The sequence below is a fragment of the Peromyscus californicus genome, unplaced genomic scaffold (genome assembly GCF_007827085.1).
Source record: "Peromyscus californicus insignis strain IS unplaced genomic scaffold, ASM782708v3 Scaffold_11__1_contigs__length_118956290, whole genome shotgun sequence".
Classification (NCBI taxonomy): domain Eukaryota; kingdom Metazoa; phylum Chordata; class Mammalia; order Rodentia; family Cricetidae; genus Peromyscus; species Peromyscus californicus.
Window position 1 is genome coordinate 43743990 of NW_026294402.1, and position 26963 is coordinate 43770952.

At 44.2% G+C, this 26963-nt stretch overlaps 1 protein-coding gene and 1 long non-coding RNA gene across 2 annotated transcripts; both read right to left on the minus strand.

Annotated features, from left to right (window-relative positions):
* Positions 1 to 1089: 1089 nt before the first annotated feature.
* On the minus strand, positions 1090 to 11091 carry LOC128104106 (uncharacterized). The gene is made up of 4 exons (XR_008215879.1): positions 10856 to 11091; positions 4538 to 4673; positions 2935 to 3052; positions 1090 to 1894 (listed from the first exon to the last, which is right to left on the minus strand). It is a non-coding gene; the product is annotated as an uncharacterized LOC128104106 (long non-coding RNA).
* A 12403-nt stretch (positions 11092 to 23494) lies between these two features.
* LOC128102733 (smad nuclear interacting protein 1-like) lies at positions 23495 to 26171 on the minus strand. The gene is given in 3 exon segments (XM_052726725.1): positions 23495 to 23535; positions 23796 to 24956; positions 24959 to 26171. Coding segments are annotated over 3 exon segments (1260 nt in total). The 5' UTR covers positions 25017 to 26171.
* Positions 26172 to 26963: the final 792 nt, after the last annotated feature.

Sequence of the window (26963 nt, forward strand, 5' to 3'; positions counted from 1 at the left end):
CACTTACTCCCAACCGATCTCAGAGAGACCTCTCTCTCAGCAAGAAGCTGATGAGTGGGACCCAAGTCTGTGGGCAGCTTGTAGCTTTAGTGGGGGATCCTGGATTCTTCCACCCACAATCCCCTGCTTCCTTAGTGTGGTACCTTTCTGTTAGATCTCAGTGAGGCTGTTGCCCTTTGGGCTGGAGACATGTGTGTTTGTATCTCATGAGCGCTTCTGATTTAATTACTCATACCAAGATATTAAGAGAGAGTAACATCCTTAGGAGGGTGCTCCTGCAGGGCAATCATGTCTGCAGGCTCTCCCCAGGCTCCATTCTACAAAGAACCCTTTTTAGAGTTCAGACCTTCGGCTCCTATCCTACCCTCTTTGCGCTTGGTCAGAAGTACCTGAGAGGCAGGAGAGGGGGCAATGGCCTGGAAATGTTTTCTTTAAGTTTTCAAGGCCATTGCTGAAACCAGGCCTACATCTGTGTTCCTGGCTGTCTCCTCATCAAAGCCAAGGCTTTCATCTGTGAAATGAGAATAGAATACCTCCCTCACTGTGGATCTCATGACTAAACAAAATGATGGACTCTCCTTGGTCTTGGAGTCTGGTTAGCCTGGACACTAGAGGATGGACCCAATGACCTTGTCAGGTTCCTGTCTTTCTTGGGCATCTATAACACTAGGGAAGCCCGAATCCTGCAGTGACCACACACTTGGATGGGGTAGGTGAACTTTAATAGCTTATTACTTGTGCACTGACAGGTGACGAGGCCCCCAAGCAATTCTGAGACCTTCAAGAGAAGCTGCCAATCATGGGTTTCTCTTTAGCACCCAGAGCAGCTCATCAGGCATCACATATCAGTTTCCAGTTGTTTCCTGCTGACTCGGTTTTCACGGTGATGTGGTGTGGATGGGTTGAGGCTGATGAGCTGGGAGGAGGGGGGCAAGGGCAAAGGAAGCATTGTCACATTTGAGTAATGTCGACGCTCAGTCAGGAACAAAGGCACTTGTTATGCAATACACAGAATAGGAAGGCCAACCCAGGGCAGCAGCCCCAGATCCTGGCACTGTACAGCGAGGCTTTTGCCAAAGGGAGGTAAAACCAAACAAACTTCAGTTTCCAGACTTAGAAGAGGCTAAGGTAGAAGAGGCTGGCCAGCCTTCCCAGAGAGTGATTTTATTCCAGTCTTGTTTCTGTTGCTGTGACAAAATACCACAACCAAAAGCAGCTTTAGGGAAGAAACAGTTCCAGATTTATTTGCCCATCTTGCAGGGAAGACAAGGCAGGAACTTGAAACATCACGTCCTTGGTTAAGAGCAAGAGAATAAATGGATGGCTTCTTGCTTGCTTTCTACTCATCTAGATTTCTTCTGTCCTATACAATCTGGGAACCCCTACCCAGGTATTGGGTCTACCTACAATGGACTGGGTCTTCCCACACTAATCAGCAATCAAGACAGTCCCCTAAAGACCAACCTGATCTAGGTAATGTTTCTATTGAGGCTCTCTTCTCAGGTAATTGTCAGCTACAGTTGAAGCCAACCAGCATAATTGCTTTCACTGTCTACCCCTTAGGATTGTTGTGGAAAATGATTCAGAGTTGGGGGGCAACAGATAGGTGATACGGTCACAGTACTATAAAGAAGGCAAATGGCAGGGTGCTGCTGAGCTCAAAGAATCAGGTGAATCATGAGGACTGAGGCTGCTGTGGATAACTCCAGTTGACAGATGATACCTGGGCCCTAACCTTAACCTTTCTTGGAAGCCATCTCTTCTCTTTCTCCCCATCTCCTCTGAAGTGTTGGTGGGACCCAAGGGTGATGGAGAGTAGGGTGACCGCAGCTACTTGCTCGTGGTGAAGGCAGAATGTGAAGTTTCAGTGGAGTTGGGTATTCTTCATGGAGGGCTATAATGAGAAATCCACGGGAGTCTGATTAAAGGGTAAAAGGAATTTATTAGGAAAGAAAACTCACTAAACAGAATAGGAGGCAGGATCTGAGGTGCTGTCCCACGCTGTTCTGCTGCCTGAGTCAGTCTGCACTGTCCAAGCCCCCGAGGGAGAGAAAAGAACTTTCTGTGCCTCTCTGGTCTCAAGGGTAGCCATAAGGCCATGCCCCAGGGGCTGGCACTTCAAGGTCCTAGGTAGAACAGATATTCACTACAGAGGGCAGACTCTAACCTGAAGTTCTATGAGCACTCAAGAAGAAACTGGTTCTCCTTCCCCCAGGGAAAGAGAGTGGTGCGCTGCGGCAAAATTGCCAGGGAAACCCAGTGAAGGTTTCTTGTCTGTGAGGGCTACTGAATATGTGAGACAGGAAGTCAAAAGGTCTGACTTCTTTAGAAAGGAATAAGGTGGAATACAGTGTGGGAAGTTTTCGGAGGCTTTCCCTCCATCTGAGATATGATGGTGCCTCACCTGGTAGGTGAAGGGATGGGGAAGGACCTCTTTGATTTCTGGGTTTCTCAGTCTGGAGGCACATGGGTATATCTCCTGCCATCTAACTCATCCAACCAGGCAGAGTGTAGGACAGGGCTGAACCATGGCATGTCCCAGAGTGGAACATTCGATCTAAACATGCCCAGAACTAATTTATGGAAACGGGTAGGTTACTACTTTCTGGTTCTCATGAATAACATCTGAGCTTCATATCGCCTCTCTATCCACTTTGTCCCTGAGAAAAAGCCAAGCTTTTCTTGCTCCAGTCTTGGCTTCTCTTCTGTCTCTCTTCTCCTTTTCCTTCCTCCTCCTCCTCCTCCTCCTCCTCCTCCTCCTCCTCCTCCTCCTCCTCCTCCTCCTCCAACTGCTGTCTCTCTTCAGCTCTTTCTCCCCCCTCCCCACAGAGTAATTAAAATCTGTCTCTGAGCTCAGTCCCCAAGCCCTGATGTCTTCATCGGCACAGTGCACACATGAACCATTTGCCTGAATGAATCAGGGCCAATTATTACCAGGACACTGTTGTGATAGGTTCTTCCCTTGGCTTCCAGCCATTTGAGCTGTTTAAAGGCTGCATTCCTCAGCTGCACACAGAGATAATAAAAGATGAAGAAACAGGAGGCTCTTGGCCTGTGGAAGAGAAAGCAGGGAAGGCAGAGTGTTTCCCTCCTTTCGTCTCTGAGGACTAAGAAGACATCATGATACTGTTGCCAACAGTGACACGGTTGAGCATCTATAATGAATGGTCTGCACAGGAAGATGTGATAATGACTGTTGTCATCCTTGCTGAGCATCTGCTGTATGAACTCAGATACTAATAACATGGCTTTTGCCTGTGAACGCTGCCGGTAGGCACCTAGCTCTATCACCATTCACTCTTCCACCTCTTTTACAAACAACGAGTGAAGCATGTGCCTTGCCCCACAGATAGTGGAAAAGCCAGATTCTCAAACCCACATTTTCTGGCCCAAGTCTTTCTAGTAATTTAGCTATCTGCTGTTCTCCTGCTGGCCCCTGTAAGAGTTGGATTCTCAACAAATAAACCCCATTGCCATCACCAGATCCAAACTCCATTGTCAACCCCGTTCAATGGTTGGCTCTCCCCATCAGCTTGCTTTCCTGGTTTGACTCCAGGGTTCTTTCTTGCCTCTGCCCCTGGCCTCAGGGTCAGTGGCTCTAGTTACCCTTTGATGCCTCCTCCTCTTCCTCCTCCTTCTCCAGTTGGGTTGTAGGAATGACTTAGAAGATAAAGTTGCTTAACTACTACTAGAGTCTTCACAGGAGAATGTCCTGTTTCAACCTTTCATTAGTCCTTTATGATGCTGTTATATACTATATCATTATTGAGACTGTACAATGATTTTTATAGTACCGGTTGACATACAGCATGGGGGAGTGGCTAAGAGTATGCGTGTAACCATGCAGCTGCAACTCACTGAACTGAAACACAGTGTCCCACAGATGAACCACCATTGAGCCAGCTGCCCCACAGGGGATGAGCAGCCAAGCTGCTTCCAGATTGTTTGTATTGTCACACATAGGACAATGAAATAAGTGAGAATGTTCTTACACAGAGGTGTTTTTACTTGATGGTTTTGGAATAGAGTCTCTAAAGAAGTTTTGAGTCAACATATAGAGTGTGCATCTCTCTCTCTCTCTCTCTCTCTCTCTCTCTCTCTCTCTCTCTCTCTCTCTCTCTCTCTGTGTGTGTGTGTGTGTGTGTGTGTGTGTGTGTGTCCGTGTGTGTTAAATGTCACTGTGGATGAGCTGGCTGCTCTTTCATTTGAAGCTCTTTGCTCTTTTCTGGGTGGGGAATTATCTAGTCACGAAATATCTAGAAATGAAGTCACACCATGGAAGAGCATTGTTTTTCTTTGCTGAAAAAGAATACTTGGTCATGGTCTTTCTCTCCAAACACTTGCAGTTTTTCAAACCCAGTGGCGACACTGAAAGTGCTTTACAGTGACTGTCTGGAAACCAGGGCATCCATCACTCACGTTTCCTGCTCTTGTTCCATTACATATGTGTCTATCTACCGAGCCTCCAGCCATCCACTACCCAACTGTATTAGTTTCCTAAGGCTGATGTGATAAAGGATCCAGGACTCGAACTTACTTGGCTCTGGAGGTTGGAAACAAATCACCATGGAAAGAGACAGATCAGTTTGTGGATCCTTTGTGCTATATGGCCATCTTCTCTCTTTTCTTCAGTTTTCCCAGTAAGTACATTTTCACTTCCAAGTTTTCTCTTCCTATAAAGACATCAGTTATATGGAACAGCAGTCCATCCTAAGAGTCTTGCTTTAACCTCAGGACCTCAATAAAGACTGTCTTCAAATAAGGTCACTTCTAGGATCCTGGACATGAACACATGAATTTGGAAGGGGGACAATCTTTAACCCTGTGTGTTGAAGAAACCATTTCTCCTCTGCTCTCACATCTCAGTAACTGACACAGAAGATCTTTGTGACTTGCCCATACCACCCCTAATTGTGGCCATTTCTTTCCACTGGCAGTCAGTTACCCTAATCCTTTTACAAATGGTTCTATAAATTGTATGCATGTATAATGTACCATGTGATGTTCCAGTGCATATATACTTTGTGGTTAAATCAAGGTAAGTATATCTATTTTATCAATCATTTATCTTACCTTTGTAGTAAAAAATTTAAAATCTTATCTTCTACTTAAAAAAAAGAGTATATAGTATTTTCATTATCAGCAGTCCCTGACCATACACTGAAATCTCCCAAACTGTGAATCAAAATAAAACCTTTTTTTCCTTTTAATTTTAACTCAGACATTTCATTACAATGGCAGAAATCTGGCTGATCCATCCTACAATCTATGAGATTTTGCATCGGTATGAAAATCTATAAACATAGAACTCTGGAATGCACTGTGAGACATGTCTGATGAGCAAATCTTACTCCTATCTGCATCACAAAGTGACATGTTATGGTATGAGACAAAGTGTTTCTTGTCATCCACAGTACCCTGATCATTGAGAAGCCATCACAGTCAAATCAAAGTGGCTGTCCTCAAGGAAACAGATGAGGAGGGGTGGGTTATGGTGGGCCCGCGGATCACTTAGGCAATGCAGTCGTTTGCACGGCATTAGTCTGTGAGCACAGGATTCTTGCAGCTGTCCACTGCCGTCTTCAGTGTTTGAGAGTCGCTGTTGTAGAAATCTTTCACCTCTTCCATTGGGGTTTATTTTCACTTTCCTTTTCTTTTCCTTCCTTTCTTTTTTTTTTAAAGCTAGTGTGCATGATATGTCCCCCCTCCCCCAGCACACACACACACACACACACACACACACACACACACACACACACACCCCATGATTTCATCCTCAGTAAGTGTGTTGGTAAAAGTAGAAAGGCACTGGGTGGTGGTGGCTCACACCCTTACTCCCAACACTCGGGAGGCAGAGGAGGCTGGCCAAACTCCGTGGGTTCAAGGACAGCCTGATCTACAGAGATACTTCTAGGAGAGGCTTCAAAGCTACACAGAGAAACTTTGTCTTGAAAAACCAAAAAAAAAAAAAAAAAAAAGTAGGAAGGCTACTTTTTTCTTTGTTTGTTTGTGTTTTGGACCAGGACTTACTCTATAGCCCAGGCTATCCTGGAAGTCACTCTGTACCTCACTACAATCATTCTGCCTCAGACTCTTGAGTGCATTACACGTAAGCCACTGTACCTGGCTTGAAAAACTCTCGGTTAAGGTATGCTGATTTTACATCCTATTACTTTGCTGAAAGTGTTTAACTGGTGGAGTTTTTAGGGTCTTTTAAATATAGGATCATATTGCTTGTCAATGAGGGAGGTTTTATTTCCACTTTCTTTTTCTTTCCCTTTTTTTTTTTTTAGCTAGTATACGTGATATGCCCCTCCCCCAGCACACACACACACTCCTCTTTTCCCATTTGTATTCCCATTATATTGAATAAGTACAGAGAGAGTGGGCCCCTTTGTCTCGCTCTTAATTTTAAATGGAATGCTTTTGGTTTTTCTCCATTTCATATGATGCTGGCAATGGATTTATTATACAGCCTTTATTATGTTGAGGCATGCTCTTTGTGCTTCTACTTTCTTTGGGGGCTTTTCTAGTAAAATGTATTGAATTCTGTCAAATGTATTTTCTGCATGATCCCTTTGATTTGAGAAGCCGTGTGGTTTCTAGCCCCAAGTCTGTATGCTGTACTACATTTATTGATCTATGGTATTGAACTACTCTTACACTCATGGAATGAAAACAACATGATCGTAGTGTGTGGCTTTTTTTTTTTAATGTGTTGCTGAGCTCAGTATAATAGTATTCTATTGAGAATTATTGCATTTACGTTCATCAGAGAAGTTGTCTATTAGTATTCTGTTTTTGTTATGACCTTACCCAGGTTTGATACCAGAATATTACTGTCCTTAAAGAATGAGTTTGACAGTTTATTTTTTTATTTTATTTTACTTTTATTTATTTATTTATTTTTTTGATTTTTCGAGACAGGGTTTGTCTGTGTAGCTTTGCACCTTTCCTAGATCTCGTTCTGTAGACCAGGCTGGCCTCGAACTCACAAAGATCCACCTGCCTCTGCCTCCCAAGTGCTAGGATTAAAGGCATACACCACCACCTCCCGGCTGACAGTTTATTTTTTATGAAATCATATGGAACTTGTATTTTTTTATTTAGCCTGGTAAGATTCTGTGGTGACCCTACCTAGGCCTGGGCTTTTCTTTATTGGGAGACTGTAGCACAAATCTTAAAAGGTCTTATTAATAAAAACAAACCTGGAGCCAGGTATTGGGGTGAGTGCTGAAAGATCAGAGAAACAGAGCCAGCCACAGCCACCTCACCTCGCCAGTTCCTCAGCTGATCCTGTTTCCTCAGACTGGAATCCTCTGAGTCCTCATCCAGAATGAATCTCAGCTGAACTGCTGCTAAAAGCTTAACCAGCTCTAGTTCCTGGTTTTCACACCTTATATACCTTTCTGCTTTCTGCCATCACTTCCTGGGATGAGTCACCATGCCTGGCTGTTTCCAGTGTGGCTTTGAACTCACAGAGATCCTGATGGATCTCTGCCTCCCAAGTGATAGCATTAAAGGTGTATGTGCCACCATTTTCTGGGCTCTATGTCAGCTAGTGGCTGTTCTGTCCTCTGACCCCAGATAAGTTTATTAGGATGCACAATATATTGGGGGACACAATATATCACCACAGGAGACTCTTGGTGACTGTTTCCATTCATTGCTCATTGTAGATCTCTTTAAGATGTTTATGTCTTCTTGATTTAATTTTGGTAGATCAGGCGTGTCTACAGATCTATCATTTCTATCCTTTTAGAAATCCATTTTCAAAGTATTCCCCAAAGAGTCTCTGGATTTGGTTGGCATCTGTTTTAATGTCCCACTTTAATTCTAATTTTATTAATACTAGCCTTTCCTCACTTTCTTTTAGTGAGTTTGGCCAAGGATTTGTCAAGCTTTTCAAAGAACCAACTTTTTTTTTTTAGTATTAGTTATTTTTGTTGTTGTTATTGTTGTTATGGCCAAATACCTTACAAGAAGCAATTTAATGGAGTAAAGATTTATTTTGGTTCATACTTTTAAAGCACCCAGACCATCATAATGGGAAAGGCTTGGTGGTGAAATGTCTGGGTCTTTGGCGGAATGAGCACGAGGTGAGGTGGTTTGCTCACACCTTGGCAGATCAGGAAGCAGCTATTTTGGGACATACCTGGAGTTAGCTATGACTCTCTGGCTCTATTCCAATGGCCTTCACTTGCCAGTTAGGCACCAGGTCTAAAAGATTCCATAACATCCCCAAACGGTGTCATCTGCTTGGGACCTGGTGTTCAACCACATGAACATTTCATATTTAAGCTGTAACACATTGGTTTCTTGATTCTTTGGGCTATTTTTTTTTCATCACCACTTCATTAATTTCTGCCCCGATTTTCAGTATTTCTCTCCATCTACTGATTTGGGTTTTACTCATTCTTTTCCCTTCCTTCCTTCCCTCTCCTCTTTCTCTCTCTTTCTTCATTATTAGAATTCAATAAGAGATTTCATCTGTGCCAATAAGTGCTCTGCCACTGAGCCACGTATTTATATCCTCAGCCCTCTTAAAATTCTTTTCTCAAGTTTGACTCAAGGTCTGACTAAGTTACACTTGGCCTTACTCTGTAATACAAGTGGGTCTTGAACTTGCAATCTTCCAGGCTCAACCTCCCAAGTAGCTAGAATTACTGGCCTGCACCACCAGGTCTGGTTTGTTCTTGCTTTGTTAAGGCCTCATGGTGTATATTTATCTATTTGAGTTTTTTTTTAAGGTGTAAATGCTTTTAGCTATAGACTTCCCTCTTAGAACTTGGTGAATCCCAACATTTCTGATAATTTGTGCTGTTATTTTGCTTTATTCTAGGATTTAAAATATTTCTCCTCAATTTCTTCAGTGACCTATTGATCATTCAAGAGTATATTGGTCAACTTTTCATGTATTTGTATAGCTTCATTACCTTATTTTGCTAATAGTTTCTGGTTTTATTCTACTATGATATAAGATACAAGAACTAATTTTGATTTTTTTCTTAGTATTTGTTAAAGTAATATTCCACAACAAGCCAGTGTTCTGGCTAAGTGTCTCCTGAGTACACTGAAGAGAGGAAGGAGAAAACATCATTGAGATCTATCTGTAAAAAGAGAATCAGTGTCTGTGCTTTCCAAGCCTACTCAGCAGCAAATACACTGCTGGAGAGCTGGGCTGTAGAAGTCAAGGAGGACACTGCAACTTCAGAGTTTTCAGTCTCACTGGTAATCAAATTTGTGACAAATAGGTGGTTCCTGTGACTTCAGGGTCAGGGCTATCAAATTCTACAGCTATTCTCAGGTATTGAGGTCAATGGCTTGCTACAGAGAATGGGGCTTCCAACCACTGTATCCTTCAAGCTGACCCCCAGGGCATCTGTACTTCTTGGTATGTTCACTACGTCTTCCAGACTGCTTCCCAAACCTGTGTCCACCCTATGGTTGGTTGACTTCAGTATCCTTGACTTGTGATTGTTATTGTTGTCAGGGTCTCAGGGTAGCTCAGTCTTAGATACTAGGTGTCTTCTCAAGAGGGTTTCTGAGGTTTCTATCAGTCTCCAATATACGGTGACAGATAGAATGAACCTCTTCTAGATTGCTGGCCCATTATGCTGGAGGACTTCTTTCCTAGGCAGGGGTCCTGGGTTCCTTTTACTAAATCTGCATAGCTGGCCTTTTCATTGTCATGCTGCAGAGCCATGGCTGAAGCCATGTTAACCTTGCTCATTTTCACCATCCTGTGCTTCTGTGCCTCTACAGTTACCACCTTTCCAACCACCCCTTTAATTATTCCCAGTGAGCTTGTCATTTTCTCTCTGGAGTAGAATTGATCATTTATTATCCTGACCCTTCTAATCTACTGTGTTACATGGACGCAGTATCTTATACCATGCAACCCCAGAAGCCTTGATTTCCATTTTAGCAAAACTCTTTAATGTCCGTCATAGTGGAAGACAGCTGTATTCCTAGATGCTGACAGTTTTTGATGGTATTACAAAATATGTAATTCATACATTTCATTTTCTATTAGTGGCTGGTATGCAAAATACCATATTTTGTATATAGCATGCTTACTAATCTTTTATTAATGATAGTAGTTTAATTGTAAACTCTTTCATAATTTCTAGGTACATAATAATTTTGTCAGTGAGCAGTGACATTTTATTTCTTCATTTGTAATCTTTGTATTTTTGATTTATTTTTCTTGCATTAATGCTCCAGACAAGATCTGCAATACAATGCTAGGCTGCAGGCATTAGTATTAAACATCTGTTTCTGTTTCCTAACATTCCTCTCTAGTGTTAAGAAAGCTCTCTTTCTGTGTTTTTCCAGGTAAATGAGTCTTTAAAATCATCAATAAATATTGCATTTTGTCAAGAGATAATTTCCCACTTTGTGATAATGTGTTTTTCTCCCCATCACTTTCCCCAATGGCTTTTCTTTCTTTTTATTTTTTTATAAAAAATTAGTTCAAATATGATTACATCATTCCCCCTTCTTTTTTTCCCTCCTACTCCTTCCATGCCCCCCCAGCTCCCCCCCAAATTTGTGGTCTCTTTTTCTTTTTCTTTTTCTGAAAATAGATTTTTTTCTCTCATAATATATCCCAATTACAGTTTCCCCTTCCTGTATGCCTTCCAATTCCTCCCCACTTCCCCTCCCATCCAGACACACTCCCTTTCTGTCTCTCCTTAGAAAACAAACAGGGATAATAATAAAATAATAAAATAAAATAAAGCCTGACACATTGGAATTTGACAAAACAAACAGAAGGGCAAGAGCCCAGGAGAATGCACAAGAGTCAGAGACCCACTGTTCACACACTCAGGAATCCCATAGAAACGCTAACCTGGAAACCATAAAATCGATGTGGAGGCCCCGTGCAGACCCTGCAGGCCCTGTGCACGCTGCCTCAGTCTCTGTGAGTTCCTGTGACCTTTGATCATGTTGGCTTGCAGGGCCTTGCTTTCTCCGTGTCTTCCATCCCTTCGGTCTCTTCTGCTCTTTCTGTCTCCTCTTCCACAGGGTTGTCTGAGCCCTGGTGGGGGAGGGGTTTGATGGAGACACTCTGCAGAGAGTAAGAGACCTTGGAACACTCAGTCCTCATTACCTCATCATAAAGTAAGTTACTTCGGTTTACTTTTTTTTTTTTTAACAATTTTGAATCAGTCTTTCATTTCTGTGTTATATTTATAGGGAGTACGTTTGCACAAATGGATGACAGAAAACAGCTTCTGATCGTCAGTTCTCTCCCTCCACCACGTGGGTTCTGGGGATCAAACTCAGGTCATCAGGCTTGGCTGCAGGTTCCTTCACCTGAGCCGTCTCATCAGCCCCTACTGCTATTTCTTAGATGCTTTTTGAAAATTTTTGAATCTGCTAATGAATCATGATTACATATAATTTTCCTTTTAAAAATTATTTCTGTCAACTTTTAGAATTAACATTCTGCCTAACTTGGGAATTCTTCTCCCTCTCTCTTTTTCTTCTTCAAGATTGTTTGTATAAAGGTTTATACTTTTTTCCCCCATAAATTGCTGGTAAACTTACAGTGCTGTCTAGTTTATGTCGTCAACTTGACAGGAGCTAGAGTCCTTTTAGAAGAGGGAACCTTGATTGAAAAAAGTAGTGGGCCAGCCTGTGGTATCTTTTCTTGATTGATGGTTGATGTGGGAGGGCCCAGCTCCCTGTGACCAGCGCCATTCCTGGGCTGTTGGTCCCAGATATCATAAGAGATCAGACTGAACAAACTATGAGGAGCAAGCCAGTAAGCGGGTCTTCCAGGGCCTCTGCATCAATTCCGGCCTCCAGGTTCTGCCTTGAATTCCTGCCCTGGCCTCCCTGGATAATCAACCACAAGCCGTAAGATGAAACAAACCCTTTTCTCCATAAATTGTTTTTACTCATTTTTTTTTAAATCACTGCACTAGAAATTTTAACTAAGACACCTACTAATTAAACCATCTGGATTTGGAATTCTGAGGGTTTTTTTTTAGTGCAAATTTAATGCCTAGATGGAATTATTCGGCTTTTCTCTGTAATTTATTCAACTCTATTGATATGAATGCCCATTGCTCTCTCTTTTTACTATTGAGAGGATGCCACAATAAACCTTTTATAAAGATGATTACTTACATCTTAGACACATTTTTATAAGGCAAGTTCTTGCCAGAGGAATTTATGGTCTATTTTGATCAGATTCTTTCTTCAAGAAACAGCATTGGGGGCTGAAGAGATGGATCAGTGATCACGATCACCGGCTGCTCTTGCAGAGAACTTGAGTTTGAGTCCCAGCAGCCACACAGACGCTCACAACTTTCTATAACTCCACTCTCAGGATTAGACACCCTCTTCTCATTTCCTTGGGTTACCAGGCACAGATGTGGTGCACAGACATACATACATGCAGACAAATCATGCACACTTTAAAAACAGCATTGAAAAAATGAATATCCTATGTATTAGTTATTGTATGTAACAGGTTACCTCACAACTTGGTGTCTTACCCTGGTTGCAGGACATAGAGCAGTCAGGCTGGAACTGGGCTGGGAGCTTCTTTCCTGCTGTCTAGACCTCACAGTATCAGACGATGCTATACAGGCTGTTTACAGAGAACTGTCATCAACAGTTTTACTCAGCTGTGGACCCTGTGGGCAGCTATACTGACCAGACAGGCAAGGTGTGCCCAAAGATGCAATAATGGCTAGTCTGTTATGGGGTAACCAACTACTTTCTGATTGGATTTGAGGCCTGATTCACAGGAAAGAGTTCACTTCTGGTTCTGTATACTCTGTCAAAAGACCATGCCGAGAGAGATCATAGACCCTAGTGAGGATCCTACTATTGTTTTGCTAAATAGAGACATGATGTGCCTACCAAGCTGCCTTCTAATTGACTATGCTTAGGATCATAGAATAGCATATTGGTGGAATTATTAAGGCAACTCCACGTAGTTAAAAGGGAGGTCTATTTTGGGGGGTAACTTACAAGTAAAGGGGTTGTTACAGGGTCTGGGAGAGGTGAAGTGCAGTCCAGCGGTGCTCTCTGGAGAACTCTGCTAAGTCTACCATTCAACATCCAGGATTACCAAGAACCAAGAGACCAGCATATTTGGATCCCGGGTCTTAAGGCTCCCATCTCGGCCCTGCCTCTGGGGCAGGCCATGAGTAGGCATGACAATTACCAGAAGCCTCAGTGAGGGTAGTACTTCCAGGTCAAAGCTGGAACAGCTACCCACTACAATAGCACTCCTGTCTGCTTCGGTCAGAGAAGCTTCTTTTTGCAGTAGGCAAAAATGCCTGCAGAGACTCATAACTGGTTAACGTAATTAGGAGAATGACTGTTAAATGCTCAGTCCTAAGTGGTTCATCTATATCACTCCCTCCAGGGCTCAGGGAACTTCAGAAGACAGGGCAGAAGGAATGTAAGAGTCAGAGGATGGGCAGGAAGTGGAGAATGCTGATTTACGAGCATGGCGTGTCTGTTACACTCTAGAATTCATAGAAGCTGTGATTAATCTGCACAAGGCCTGCACATAATTGAGCCTATCAGTAGCCTGTCATGCTATGGGTTGGGAATCATGGGGCTCAGCCCTCCCTGAGAATTTATGTGCAGCTCATGGTTGGTGGAGGGGAGAGAGAGAGATTTTCTTCTGTTGTGTAGCCACTGGGAAGGTACCTGTGCTTCTGCAAACAAATCCTTACCCATGCTCCTGTGAGAGGCCTTCATAAAATCCATCGGGTATGAAAGAGGAAGAGGGTGAGTCAGTAAAAGAAAGGGATCCATAGGAGTGTGAGGAGGACAAGAGAGAATATGGTGGTGGGAATAAGATGGCGATCGTGACTGAAATATATTATGTACATGAATAAAAATGCCATAATAAAACCCTTTGTTGTGCATGGTTTACTTATGTAATAAATCATTTTAAAAAACATATATCCTAATAAACATTTACTATCTCACAGTCAGGAATCTGGGAAAAACTTGGCTGGCAGGTTCTTTCTTGGGGTCTTACAGGCTTGACTTCTGGGCTGCAGTCATTTGAAAGCTTGGCGGAGGCTGGAGGACTCACTTCCACTGGAGCTCACTAGTGTGGCTAACCAGTGCATGCTGTCAGTTGGAAGAAGGCCTCAGTTTCTCCCTAGTGTGGGTTTTCAGGGAGCTTTTTGAATAGCATCATAATCCAGTAATCATCCCTCCACCCCAGAACAAATTGTGAGGAAGAGGAGGAGGGGAGTGGGAAGGAGAGAGAGAGAGGGAGAGAGAGAGAGAGAAAAAAAAGAAAGAAAGAAAGAAAGAAAGAAAGAAAGAAAGAAGAAGAAGAAGAAGGGGTAAGGGAGGGAGGGAGGGAGGGAGAGAGAGAGCGCGAGTGAGCACTGTTGCTGATTCACTGACTGGTCTATACTAAAGGGAAGGATAACTGGGCTTTGTTCTTTGAAGAAACAAGAATGAAACTGTGAAGATATTTTTAAAAATCAGAGTCTCTCTCTAAGTCCAGTTTTAGTAGACTAATCTCCTTGGCATCAGCCTTCCAATATATGTGCCTAAAGAGAAGTTCTCAGGCCACTGAAGTCACAGGGGTAAATGGGATCAGCTGGTAAGACCGGGACTCCAAGCTGTCCTGCACCTGCTGCCCTTAGTGTCCAGTCTCCAGTGCTCTGGCTACCATCCAAACCTAAGACTTCTGTCTTAATTATGTAAATGGACAGATTATGCCATCAAGGGCTCTGGTAAGCTAATTACTAAACAAGAAATCAATGCCACTGAAGTCAAGATTAATGAATCCCAAGGCCACCGACACTCTGACTGTAATTGCTTCAGTGAGCATCTGACTTCCACAGACCACCTAGCAAGGAAGAGAGGGCCCTGTCATTGCGAATGATTCATTGAGACCCTGTCCCAGATTTTCTTTCCAGTGGATACTGGGGCTGGAAGAATTCCTGCCATTCATCCTCCCACCCATGGGTTCTTCAATCAACTTTAAAAGCTCAGGTGCTGGAAGTGACCAAATGGACCATTACACACATTGACAGTGGGAAGGCGGGGATTTCAGCCAGTCTTTGCTCAACTGGATGTGGCATTTGCATTTGGTGGACAAAGTCAGTGCAGGGTTTCACTAGGGCCTCTTCTCCCTCTGTAGTTTGCATGTGACATCTGATTACCCCTAACTACAGGTAAGTCTGAACAAGAGGTTCCTGACCTTCCAAGCTCCTGGAGGCACAAGAGCCAGTACTTCTTCGTGGTCCCACTATTTATCCTCCCAGAGTCCTACCTTGCAAGATTCTGGATCAAACTCACTTCTTTTATGTGGGCATTTTCCCTTTAATCACAAATTTCTTAGTCTCACCTGCAGCTTTTTCCCCCCAGTGTTACTTCAGGAAATAGCCATATGCAGTTGATTTCTGCAATAATTACATAAATATTGTTGTGGATTAGGTTGGGCACATCTGCAGCAAAATGATGAGATTGTTATGCTGCCCAGAACTGCTGCCAAGACCCAAACCAAAGCATGAGAGAAACATCAATGAAGCCTGTGTTCCAATTAGATAGGCCGAGGAGCAGAGCCAACACATTCTGACAGTGCTGTTTGCAAGTCCCAGGTTGCAGGATTGACCTACCACCCAAGACCTGCCTTCTGTTCTGACCTCTTTCCCTCTACTCTCATTTATATAAGGTGAGGATAGAAAATGGTGTGATGAGATGGCTACAGAATGATTACAATTGCAGTATCATGTCCTTTGTCTACCCTGGGAGACATACATGGCCAGAGACCAGTGGCCATTTGTGGTCTAGAGATTTTTGCAAAAGAGCTATGAATGTAGCTCATGTCAGCAGAGGAGAAGAGTACTGTGTAGGGTTGCTGAGACATGAACAAATCTCTGTTCACCCTAGATAGAGTACCAAAGGCCAAAGAAACCACTGGTAGTGTATTTGAGTTACCTACAGGAGTATGGGTAAGGAGTTATTTCTAAGAATGTGGATGACTCAAAAGCAGTTACATCATCTAAAAGCCCACCTCAACATGGGCAATGAATCACAAAGCTGCATTTCTGGAGCTTCCTACACAACGTGCAGGCAGCTCAGCCTAAATCTCCTCTTCCTAGCCATTGCTGGTGCTTCTATAACCTTAGGGAGGGACTTTGTGAATCCTGTTACTTTCAGGAGCTCCTTGAACCTAGTGAGTTGTACTTTCTGAGTCTTCTGAGCCTCCCCACACCCTTGAGGAAGGACTGCTTCATTTTGAGGCAATAGCTTCACAACCAGGGCCTATGGAGGAAGAGCTGGCGGTGCTTCCATTCTTTTTCCCCTTGATCTTTGAAGGACAGAGAGGAAAACCAACCTTTTCTGTGGATTGACCTAAAGGGGTGTGGGATTAGGAGGGGCAAGAGCTGGGACCTGCCAGGCTGGTTGCTAGAGCAAGTGATGAGATCTCCTTTCAGAGGTGGCAGGGTACATGTTAGTGGAGACTTTACCTTTATCCAAGTGAGTTAGTCCTTATATGAAGTTGAAGTCCTGGTTGAATCCTACAGTCCACACGGGAACTGCCATACCAGGACTGATCACTGACTTCCTGCAGAACCAGAACTAATTAGATCAAGATTGGTGAAGCCCCCCTCATGACTTCTGCTCCTCTCTGGGATGAAGTGCCTGTCATCTCCTCATCCATTTTTCTACTCCCAAGTCTAGAAAAGCTAAAGACAAGAGAAGGAAGAGCAGAGAAGTGAAAGAAGATGCCACACAGCTCCTCCTACCTCTGGGTCCCTAGAGCCTCCTGGGCCTTGGGATGGCAGGGGGAAAGAAGAGCTTTGAAACAAACACACATTTTGAGTTTGTAACTAACTAGTCTGAGTTTTTAATAACTAAAAGTGACAGGAACATTTATTTTTTTGCCCAAAATATCACTAAGTGATGGGGAAAGGGAATTCAACAGAACACAGCAGAAAGCAAAGCTTGGAAAACACGAACTTTCATGTTTCTACCCTACTGTGCTGAGCCTCCTCCACGAACCACTGCACATCATTCCAGTCAGGGCTCCCTAGACAGATCCCATAACGAGCAATGATTCTCAAATTTTCACATGCATCAAGGCTGTGGGGAAATGAGTAACTTTACACACTGTCAGAGCAAAAGCAAGTCAGTGCAAGGCCTTGCAAGCGACCAGTTAGGACATGCATCGCAATGCCTTAACAAGTGGGGCCTTTGGCTTAGCATTCTTGTCCTGAGGAATTTAGTCATTGAATACTCTGCAGATGTTGATGGAGTACTGCTTGTGTGTTGGCATTGTTTCCAGGAAGTTGACCAAGGCAGACAATATCCCTTCTCCGATGAATGGACCTTACAAATCAGTGAAAGGGAAAAGAAAGGGATACCTACCACACCTGCCTTCTGTTTTAAGAGAATGAAGGATGAGTGAGGGTGAGGAAGGAATTGCACGTGGTGGGAGAACTTTCTGAGACACGAGAAGAGTAGATTCTAGAGCAGAGTAAAGGCAGAGAACACGGTGGTTTAAGGGGCCCTAGGAGGTACGGTTTGGATACAAAGATGACGGAGAGTGAGAGGAAGGCAAAGGGATAAAGAAGGGAGAGCAGAAAGGAGGGCAAAGACTCAAGGGGGTAATTCAGAATGCACGAAGAGGTCCACGGAGCCATCAATTACTGCTACGACATCTGAAGCTCGGTGACAACTTAGATGTCAGACAAAAGATTATCATCACCACCACCTGTAAAGTAGAACGCTGCATGGCTCTAACAATGGTATGTGTAGGGAGTGATTTATGGACATGAAAAGATGTTCAGTGCACACTGTCAAATAAAAATCAGGATATAAAATTATATGCACGGTATGCTCCAAGTTTTATTTTAGAAATTATGCCAAGGTCCAGGGGAATTATATATCAGCCAGTTATCGGCAGTTGTCCCAGGTTGCTGGGACTCAGCTAGCTGAATTTCATTCCTTATATTTTTATCCAGCTATAGCTTCTCCTATACTTCATTTGCATGCAAGTTATAAAGAAGTGAAAGTTCCCAGGACAAAAACCCACCAAAATGTAGGTTTAAAGTTCTAGTGCCAGGAAAATCCTAATCTCTCTGTGATATAAGAATAAAATGACTCAAAATTGTGAAGAGCAAGTTGATGTAGATACAATTGACATAGAATATCAATCAATAGGCATCAATAAACTCTGGATGGTCACAAAGACTGTGTGCACTCCCTTCCCACAAACACACCTGATGGTATTGCCCACCATGTGCAGCCATGGCTGGGACTCAGGCAGTACCAGTTTCCCATAGAGCACTCTTACGATGGTTCTGTTAGCCTCAGTGGTTCTCTCATTTCATCTCAGATACTTCCCGATCCATTAAGATTTGTAAGCAGATTAAACTGACAGTTAGTTACATTAGGGCCATTTCAAGGCTTTAGGAATTCCAATGGACTTGCAGCTTTGCCTAAGAAATGGGTCTCTGGTCTGAGCGATGTGACTCAATTTGGGAGTTGTGCATCCATGTCTACTGTTATGAATGTATGTCCCTGTCTTACAGGAACTTGCATATAGAGAGGGAAAATGTGATGGTGTTTTTTCTTCTGCCTGGTAACATTTATGTATATGCTAACACATTGTCCTTTTGCTCCAGATGTTTTCAATCAGAGTCCATTTGAGACTCAGCTATTAGGGAGCAAGAGTTGTTATTTGATGTTGAGTTCAATCTGGCCTTTGGTGCTGCAGTCTGCCTGTATCTTGACCCAATTTGCTCCAAGGAAAACCATAGACTTTGCCACAGGAAGCTTAAAGTATGATGAGATCAATACTTATTCGTGGAGTATTCTTACCAAATCATCATATCTTCTCAGAATATCACTTTCTGTTTCCTGAGACTGGATTGCAAACTATATGTTTATAGAATATTCCAAGTTCTTGAATACCAACCATGGTATGCATTTAACAAGCACGTATGGAGCGCCAACTCTGCACATGATATTGTGCTGGACAGGAAACACGTACTGGTTTTACTCTAGCACTTAATTATCAATAACACTGCGCCAAGGAATTTAGGGAGTAACAATGTCTAGTGATGCTAACATTTCACCAGAGAGAATCATATTAACTTTTTGTTTGTTAATATCAGATATTTATCAAATTCTTATGATAAGCACAGTGAGGATAAAATGACCACCAAAGATCTTCTCTCACAATGCTGCACAAATTAAAAACAAAAACAAAAAATGAAGGTTTTAAGCCTGGGAGTGATGGGATTTGTGTCTTTAAGGGGGGCAATTCTTTCCCCTCAACGGTTGGAAAGTGTCCCTCCCACACACCTTTTTGTTGCCTGCTGAGTTCTGCTTATTCTTTGTCAAACTTGAGGCCTCTAGATAGGGAAGAGTACCTGATCTCTGGATTTGGGTGTTTTGTACTCCCTTGCATATCCTTTTCACCCCTGTGTAGCTTAGTACGTTGGGTATTCACATATCCAGATGCCCCACCAGACGGTCAAGGCTCCTACCAGTGTTTTATATTTGTATCCTCGATGCCTAGGCAAAGCACAGAGCAGGTACCCAGTAAATATTAGTTGGATAAACCCCGGGAAAAGCAGGTTCAGGGAAGTGGGGAACACAGTCAGACTGCAGGAGGGTGAGGCAAGAAAAGGAGGTGAGTCTGGAAGACTGTAAGAAAAGGCAGATCTCACCTGAGAGGAGACAGTGAGGTGGCAGCAGGTAGAAAGGCCACAGAGGGGCCAGGGATGGGGGAGAATTAGATTTCTTTACAAGTTGGGAGAGATACATGTTTGAATATTGATGGGGAGGTCTGGAAGGAGGATTAAGATCCAGGAGACTCTATTAGTTACTGATGCAACGATGTCATGTAATAAACTACTCCCAAACTCCGTGGTTTATAGTTATAATAAACACGTATTGAGCTCATGTGTCTGCATGCTAGCTGTGTGGTTCTGGATTACATTGCAGGTTTGTGTGTCTGAGTCTGCTCCCTTCTCCTCAAACCCCAAAGCTACCCAGACATGTTCTCCTCCTCTTGTTGGCAAAGGCTGAAGAAGGAGGACCAGGAATATCTGAGGTCTTCTAAGGCCCTGGCTCAGAACCAGCGCATCATCACCCCTGCCCACACTCGGCTATTCAAAGCAAGTCACATGGAAATCTCAGTCTCAACCACCATAAAGCAGGGAGAAGTACTCTGCCTGCAGTGAGCCATATCCAAGAGGGGGAGGAAGAAAGAATTGTGGGTTAGGAATAGTTTGGAATGGCAAGAGAATAAAATGGTGGCAGGAAGGTCATTTAAATGATACATGATAAAATTTAATGATAATTAAATTTAAATCATAAACCACAAGGTCCAAAGTAGATGGTGAAGGAGGAAGGTGGAGTCTATGGAGAGGATACGGGGAGCAAGGGGGTGATGCCCAGCATAAAGATGAGTGAGCGTACAAGTGTCTGAGCAGGAATAGTAAATAAGATATCGAAGGAGCTGTTGGGATGCTGTCAGATTCAGGCAATGGTTAGACAGGAGGCGAAGGAAGTGGAAGCCGAGGAGAACAATCCTGAGAGAGGCCTAGACGTTAGAGAGGTGGTCCATGCAATGGATAGACGTGCAATGAAAGGACAGCTGGATGAGGGGGTGCATCAAGGGAACCTAGAGGTAGGATTGGAGTTCCCAGTGAAGAAAGCGTGTTATCAGGGGCTCTGGGGAAGCCGAGATTGGGGGAAGGTGCTATCCTGCCCTGAGAGTGGAAGGGAAATGTCTGCACATAATACTGGAGAGGGCAGGGGATGCCAGCCTCAGCTCCTGATGGAGATCTCTGTGTTGAAGAAGGAAGAGAAGAGATCCTAATGTGAAGCCTGCAGGGGAAGCAGCAGCCCCGGGAGAGAGCAGAGTTGCAGTTAGGGTGAAGAGTCCACGTGGTTGAAGAGGCTTCTAGAAAGGCAACATTTGTTTACCAGAGAGTTGGTTCTCAAGCAAACTTGGGGATCGTGTGTTGTGATGGGACAAGTCCAAGATGGTGGGAGAAAAGGGTCAGTCACGGGGCACGACAGCAAGGTGGGGGGTGGCCGAGTCAATGTGAAGAACATCCCAGGCCTTTTGGAAAGAAGGGATCCAAGGCCAAAAGAGCACACAGACAATGAACTGAGTAATTCCTTTCTCTCGCTCTCAAAATTGTTTAATATGTACCTCATGTATCTCAGTGAAGTTGAGGAGAAAATGTACAGAGAGAGAGAGAAAGTGTGTTCACATAAGTGAACACACTAAACAGCCAGAGGACTCATTCTACGTATTGATAAGGCTGCAGCTCTCATCTTTTGATCCAGGCAAAGGGAAAGGCTAGCACCCCGAGGTGCTAAAGTTGTAGAAATTAGCTCTGTTGTCACCAAAGCTTAGCAATTACCTGCCCAGAAATCCCAGAACCTCTGCTTATGAGTTTTCATTTCTTATTAACCTTCATAGGGCTTGCCCTGATAATTAAATCACACATATTATGTACCAGTTCATCTTCACCAATTAAGATGATAATTAGCTTTCACGTTCTGCCAGGTATTTACCAAACACTCTATGAAAAGGCGCTTAATGAAACAATCACCATGTGTAATCGCATTAACAAGGGAGGGAACCCATGGGGAGGATTTGAAATGTCTAACAGTAGAGTGGAGGATAATGGGACTTCCAGGTAAACACAGACCCTAGAAGAGCTACCACAAGTCCAACAGCATTTGGAGGAGAGCATGGGCCATCTGGGAAGACTGGGTGCTCTCTACCTTGGCAGGTCATAGGAACAGGGAGCTGGTATCTACAGCAGTATAGCTTGTAGGCTTTGACATTAATAGAATGACAGCCAACAGCAAGTATCACTTGTCAAAGGCTCACTTTGTGTAAGGTGGTGTGCCTGGTGCTTTTGAGCCTTGTGTCAGTTTGTTATACAGAAGTCTTATGACGTCGGTGTGACAGTTTGAAAGCTAAATGTCTCCCACAGGTACTATTTTCAAGGCTCTGGAACCTCTCGTCACCGGGAGAAGCCCTTTAAAGGATAAAGCCCAACCCCTAGTTCCGGCTGTTCTCTGCTTCCTGGCCCACCACACGGAAGAAGCCTCCATCACTGGCTCCAGCCATCACGTCTTCCTCAACACTCCAGACTGATGTTTCTCTAAAACCTTTCCTGCTCCCTTAAGTCATCTCTGTCATGTATTCTGTTCACAATGAAAGGAAACCATATAGTAGATACTGTGATTGCTGCGATGTACAAACGACTGTGTCCCAAAGAGGCTAAGCAGCTTGTCTAACGTCCTGTGGTTGGGAACAGCAAAGCTGAGGCTTGAATGCTGACTGCGAAGAGACTAGCTCTTCCTCCTGGAAGGAGACTGATGGGAAGCAGGGTTTCTGAGGACAGTGGTACCCAATACTGCCATGTAGCTTCCACAACAGCTTAGTCCATGGGTGGTGAATGCAGGGCACCTATGTAGACCGTTACTCTCTGGAACTACCCTACTCCCAGATACCTCTAGCATATCACATGCTTTCTCCCACTGAGTCCAGATGTGGTTTTACTGCTTCTTGCCCCATCACTTCAGGCAGCCGATCAGGACTGACATTTGAGATGAAGCTTCTTTGCTATCACTGACTTAGAGGCCCCATGAAAAGGGGCTGAAAACAGAGTCCTGAGTTTGCACACGTTTAGGATCATCTTTCTTCCTCTTCAAGTGATTCCAAAGATGTTCCACTGTCAGTGAACTCTGAAGGAAGGTGAGGACTCAATGGGATAAAAATCTGCTAATGGGGTGTTTTTTTTTTAACTCTTTAGTCTTTGGCTCTTTTGGGGGGCCCGCCACCCAGCTCCCAAATAAATCACACAGAGGCTTATTCTTACTTATGAATGCCCGGCCTTAGCTTGGCTTATTTCTAGAGAGGTAACATTTGAATAAAAATGCAAAGCTGAAGAAAAAGACCTGGTGATCAAAACTGTCATGTCTGTGTTTCATGGGGAATCAGGAATCCTCACAGTACGCAGCTGCACAACCCAGTGCATGATGTGACACCAGCACCCGTTGGTAGAAGCCATGACCTTCCTACATAGTCATGTCTACACAGGTGTCGCAGTGTCTGTTTAGCTTAGACAATCAATAATGAGGTCATGTGGGAAATTGTTACGCCCCACAAAAGAAGTGCAAAATCAGCTTCTATGACTCAAGAGCTGACCCGGGTCAAAGCTTTGGTATATGCTGGATGTTGTTTTGGTGACACCCAAAGCTTACTAAGATTCTCTGCTCTAGGGATTGTCCCCAAAACAAAACTCCTGGTCCACAAAGCTCAACAACTGTAGAAATAAGAAACTGTACAAAGAGAACAAGCCACAGTCCCCTTTCCAAGGGCTTAAGGTTCCTGTGCCACAGTTCTGAAGGCGCCCACTACAGCCACACACTTTGACCAAACTCAACATGCTGGATTGTTCTGAAGACAAGCGCCCACAGGCAGGCGGCTGCTGTGCCAAGTTCAACAAAACACAAGATGAGAGTTCTCATACTGCAAGACAGCTGGGCAGCAACAGAAGAAAGACTTAAGGCAAGAAGAGGCGCTGGAGAGTCAACCCCATGGCCTCCAGTAGGAACGGTGTCTTCTCTTTCTTTCTTTCTTTCTTTCTTTCTTTCTTTCTTTCTTTCTTTCTTTCTTTCTTTCTTTCTTTCTTTCTTTTTTCCTTCCTTCCTTCCTTCCTTCCTTCCTTCCTTCCTTCCTTCCTTCCTTCCTTCCTTTCTTTCTTTTCTTTTATGGTTTTTTCGAGACAGGGTTTCTCTGTATAGCTTTGGAGTCTGTCCTGGAACTCGCTCTGTAGACCAGGCTGGCCTCAAACTCACAGAGATCCTCCTGCCTTGGCCTCCCATTTCCTCCTCCTCATCTTCATCTTCCTTCCTGTCTATTTCAGAGCTGCCTGAAGACTCATGGAGCAAGACATATTCTGCTACTGAACCTAAATTAAAGGATATCTTTTCTTTCAGTTCATAGTATCTCTGTGGCTCAATATGCTTGTTGTTCAAGAAGGGTCCATTGCCTGAGCCAAGGTCAATGAAGAAGGGCTTCACCCTTCGTCCAACTGTGCCCTCAGCACGCATGTACTCCATAAGCCGGTACTGGAAGACTGCATGCTGCTTTGAGCAAGAGGGATGGTCGATGGGAATGTCGGTGGCCATGCGGTGATCTCCACCCGGAAGGCAAGCACTCTGCCGATGGATGTACATGACCAGAAGTACCTCATCATTTTTAAAGGGGTAGAGACACCACCGTTTTTCTGGGATTCGGGCTTCTGGGGACTCGGTGTACTTAATAACCACACCCCGGAAGGTATTGGTGTCCTCAAGAAGTACCCCAGAAAGCTTAAAACTTGGTTTTTCTTTAACAGACACCTCTTTGCTACTGTTACCAGTAGGGCGAGTGATCACCTCCTGAGCCTCACCGCCAGCACCTTCATTCTGCTGGTGATGCTCCCAGCGCAGACGCCTGGCATTATGAAAGTCCCTCTCTTCTTCCCGGGCCTGCAGATTTTGGCTGTCTAGACCCTGCCTACCGACAGGACTCTCATCAGAGCTCTTCCTCCTTTGGTGGGAAGGGCCCCAGTGCAGTTCTCGCTCACTGTTAGGAGCTCTCCTTTGCTCCTGTTCGGATGGTTCCCTGGGCTGCCGATCCTCTCGTCCTCCCCGTGGGTGGTTCTCACGTTCCTGATTCACTTTGACCGTGCAGTAGTGGGGACTCCGGCTTCTGTTAGCCGGTGGAGACTTGCTTCTCCCTGAGGACTTGTTTTTCCTTTTGCCTGGGGACCAGCTCGCTCCCCGGGTTTGACTGCCATGGTGGCCCCAGGCAGCCCGGCTCAGGGCGGGCGGGGACAGGCTAGCAGCTGGGGCGTGGGGACGGGGAGTGAGACAGGCGCTCAGAGGCTCCCACTTCACTACCACGGTGGCCACTCTTCCTCTGCCCTGTGTCGCTGTTGACTTCGACGCTCCCGCTTGCTCTTTCCAGCCTTCATCCTGCGCCCAGCTGAGAGCCACTTGCGAGGTGGTTGAGCCACTCCCAGTTTTTTTTTTTTTTAACTTAAATTAAGCCTTCAATCTGTTGCCTTTGGACTTTTATCTTCCTCTATTTCTGTATACTTTTCTTTACTTCTTGCTCCGTGGCTTGCTGTGTAGCTGGGTGACTGGCCCCTGGAGTCCTCCTCTTCTTCTTTTTTTGCTCCTTCTCCTCCTTTCTAATGTTCCTCTCCTTCTATTTATTCTCTATGCCTGCCAGCCCCATGTATTTCTCTCTCCTGTCTCGCTATCGATAACCATTCAGCTCTTTATTAGGCCAATCAGGTGTTTTAGACAGACAAAGTAATTCAGCTTCACAGAGTTAAACAATGCAACATAAAAGAATGCAATACAACTTTGCATCATTACAGAAATGTTCCACAGCATAAACAAATGTAACACATCTTAAAATAATATTCTATCACAATGGGGGAAGCAGAGAGCCTGGAAAGTCTGTTTTAAGGTGGGTGCTAGCTTCCTTCTCCCAGAGAGGCCATCATCAAGTTCAGACTTGGCTCAGGGTCAAGTGTAGATTTCTCAAGGTCCTAGAAACACTTCTGTTGGAGAAAGAGTGAATGATCCAATCACCCAGATCCCAGGGGAGGTATGGGAGTTGAAGGCCTAGGGCCAGAGACTGGTGGTGGCTAGATGTGTACCAAAGAGCAGTCTGGCAAAGATGTAGAGAGAGGCCCCATGGAATAACATGGTCAGTAACTCTATTCTAGAGGATGATGTTGAGAATTCTGAGGCCAGGCCCAACCTGGATGTAAAACTAAACCTTAAGTGACCTAGGCAGGAGGCCTAAGGAGCCCTGGGATAAAGACTGTGTACTAGACAAACAGAGTATGTCTTAGTTGGCCTTTTCATTATTTTCCATTTCATTATTTTTCCATTTAGGCTGTGTTTGATTTTCCCTCAGTTTTCTACAGTTGTAAAATATCAACTTCTTTATTGATCTAAGGGGAGAAAGGAACTACCCACAACAAGAAAGGAAGGTAAGGAGTCATGAGTGGCATGGAGGCAACTGGCCATCTTGAGAAGAACCATGAATCTGGAAGATTCAGGAGGACACTTGGGGATGGGGGAGGATACTCAGGAAAGCAGCCATCGGTGGGCTTTAAGGTCTTCCTCTAACTCTGACTTAGGTATCTATCTATCTATCTATCTATCTATCTATCTATCTATCTATCTATCTATAAATATATAATTATATAATTAAATACATAATTAAACAAACTATTGAATATTTTCCTTGAGCTTTGGTGGTCTCCACTCTCATTTACCCCATTGAGGTCTTGGCTTCAAGTTGATAGAATTAGGAAAGGCTCAGAAGGAGTCCCCAATTGGCAATGCTAACAAGTCAACCAGAAGAGGGCTTGGGTCCAGGGGAGAAGGAAGGAAACCGCTGTTCAGAACTAGGTATCCCCCTAGGTTTGAGGGGGTGTTAGGCCCTTTTGAGGAAAGGACTGAAGCCTTCTTGGGTTTCATCAAGTAAGTGTACATGTGTATGGGGTAAGGGAAGGAAGGCTGAGAGGAAGAACACATCACTTAGGGATTAGAAGTCTCAACCACAGGGCCAGGCCTCATGGATGCCAGAAAGGGTTTTATAACCTGGCCCCACAAGAAGCCTAGACCAAACCTGGGAGCATCGCCCGCAGAATGAAGGTGCTGGCGGTGAGGCTCAGGAGGTGATCACTCGCCCTACTGGTAACAGTAGCAAAGAGGTGCCTGTTAAAGAAAAACCAAGTTTTAAGCTTTCTGGGGTACTTCTTGAGGACACCAATACCTTCCGGGGTGTGGTTATTAAGTACACCGAGCCCCCAGAAGCCCGAATCCCAGAAAAACGGTGGTGTCTCTACCCCTTTAAAAATGATGAGGTACTTCTGGTCATGTACATCCATCGGCAG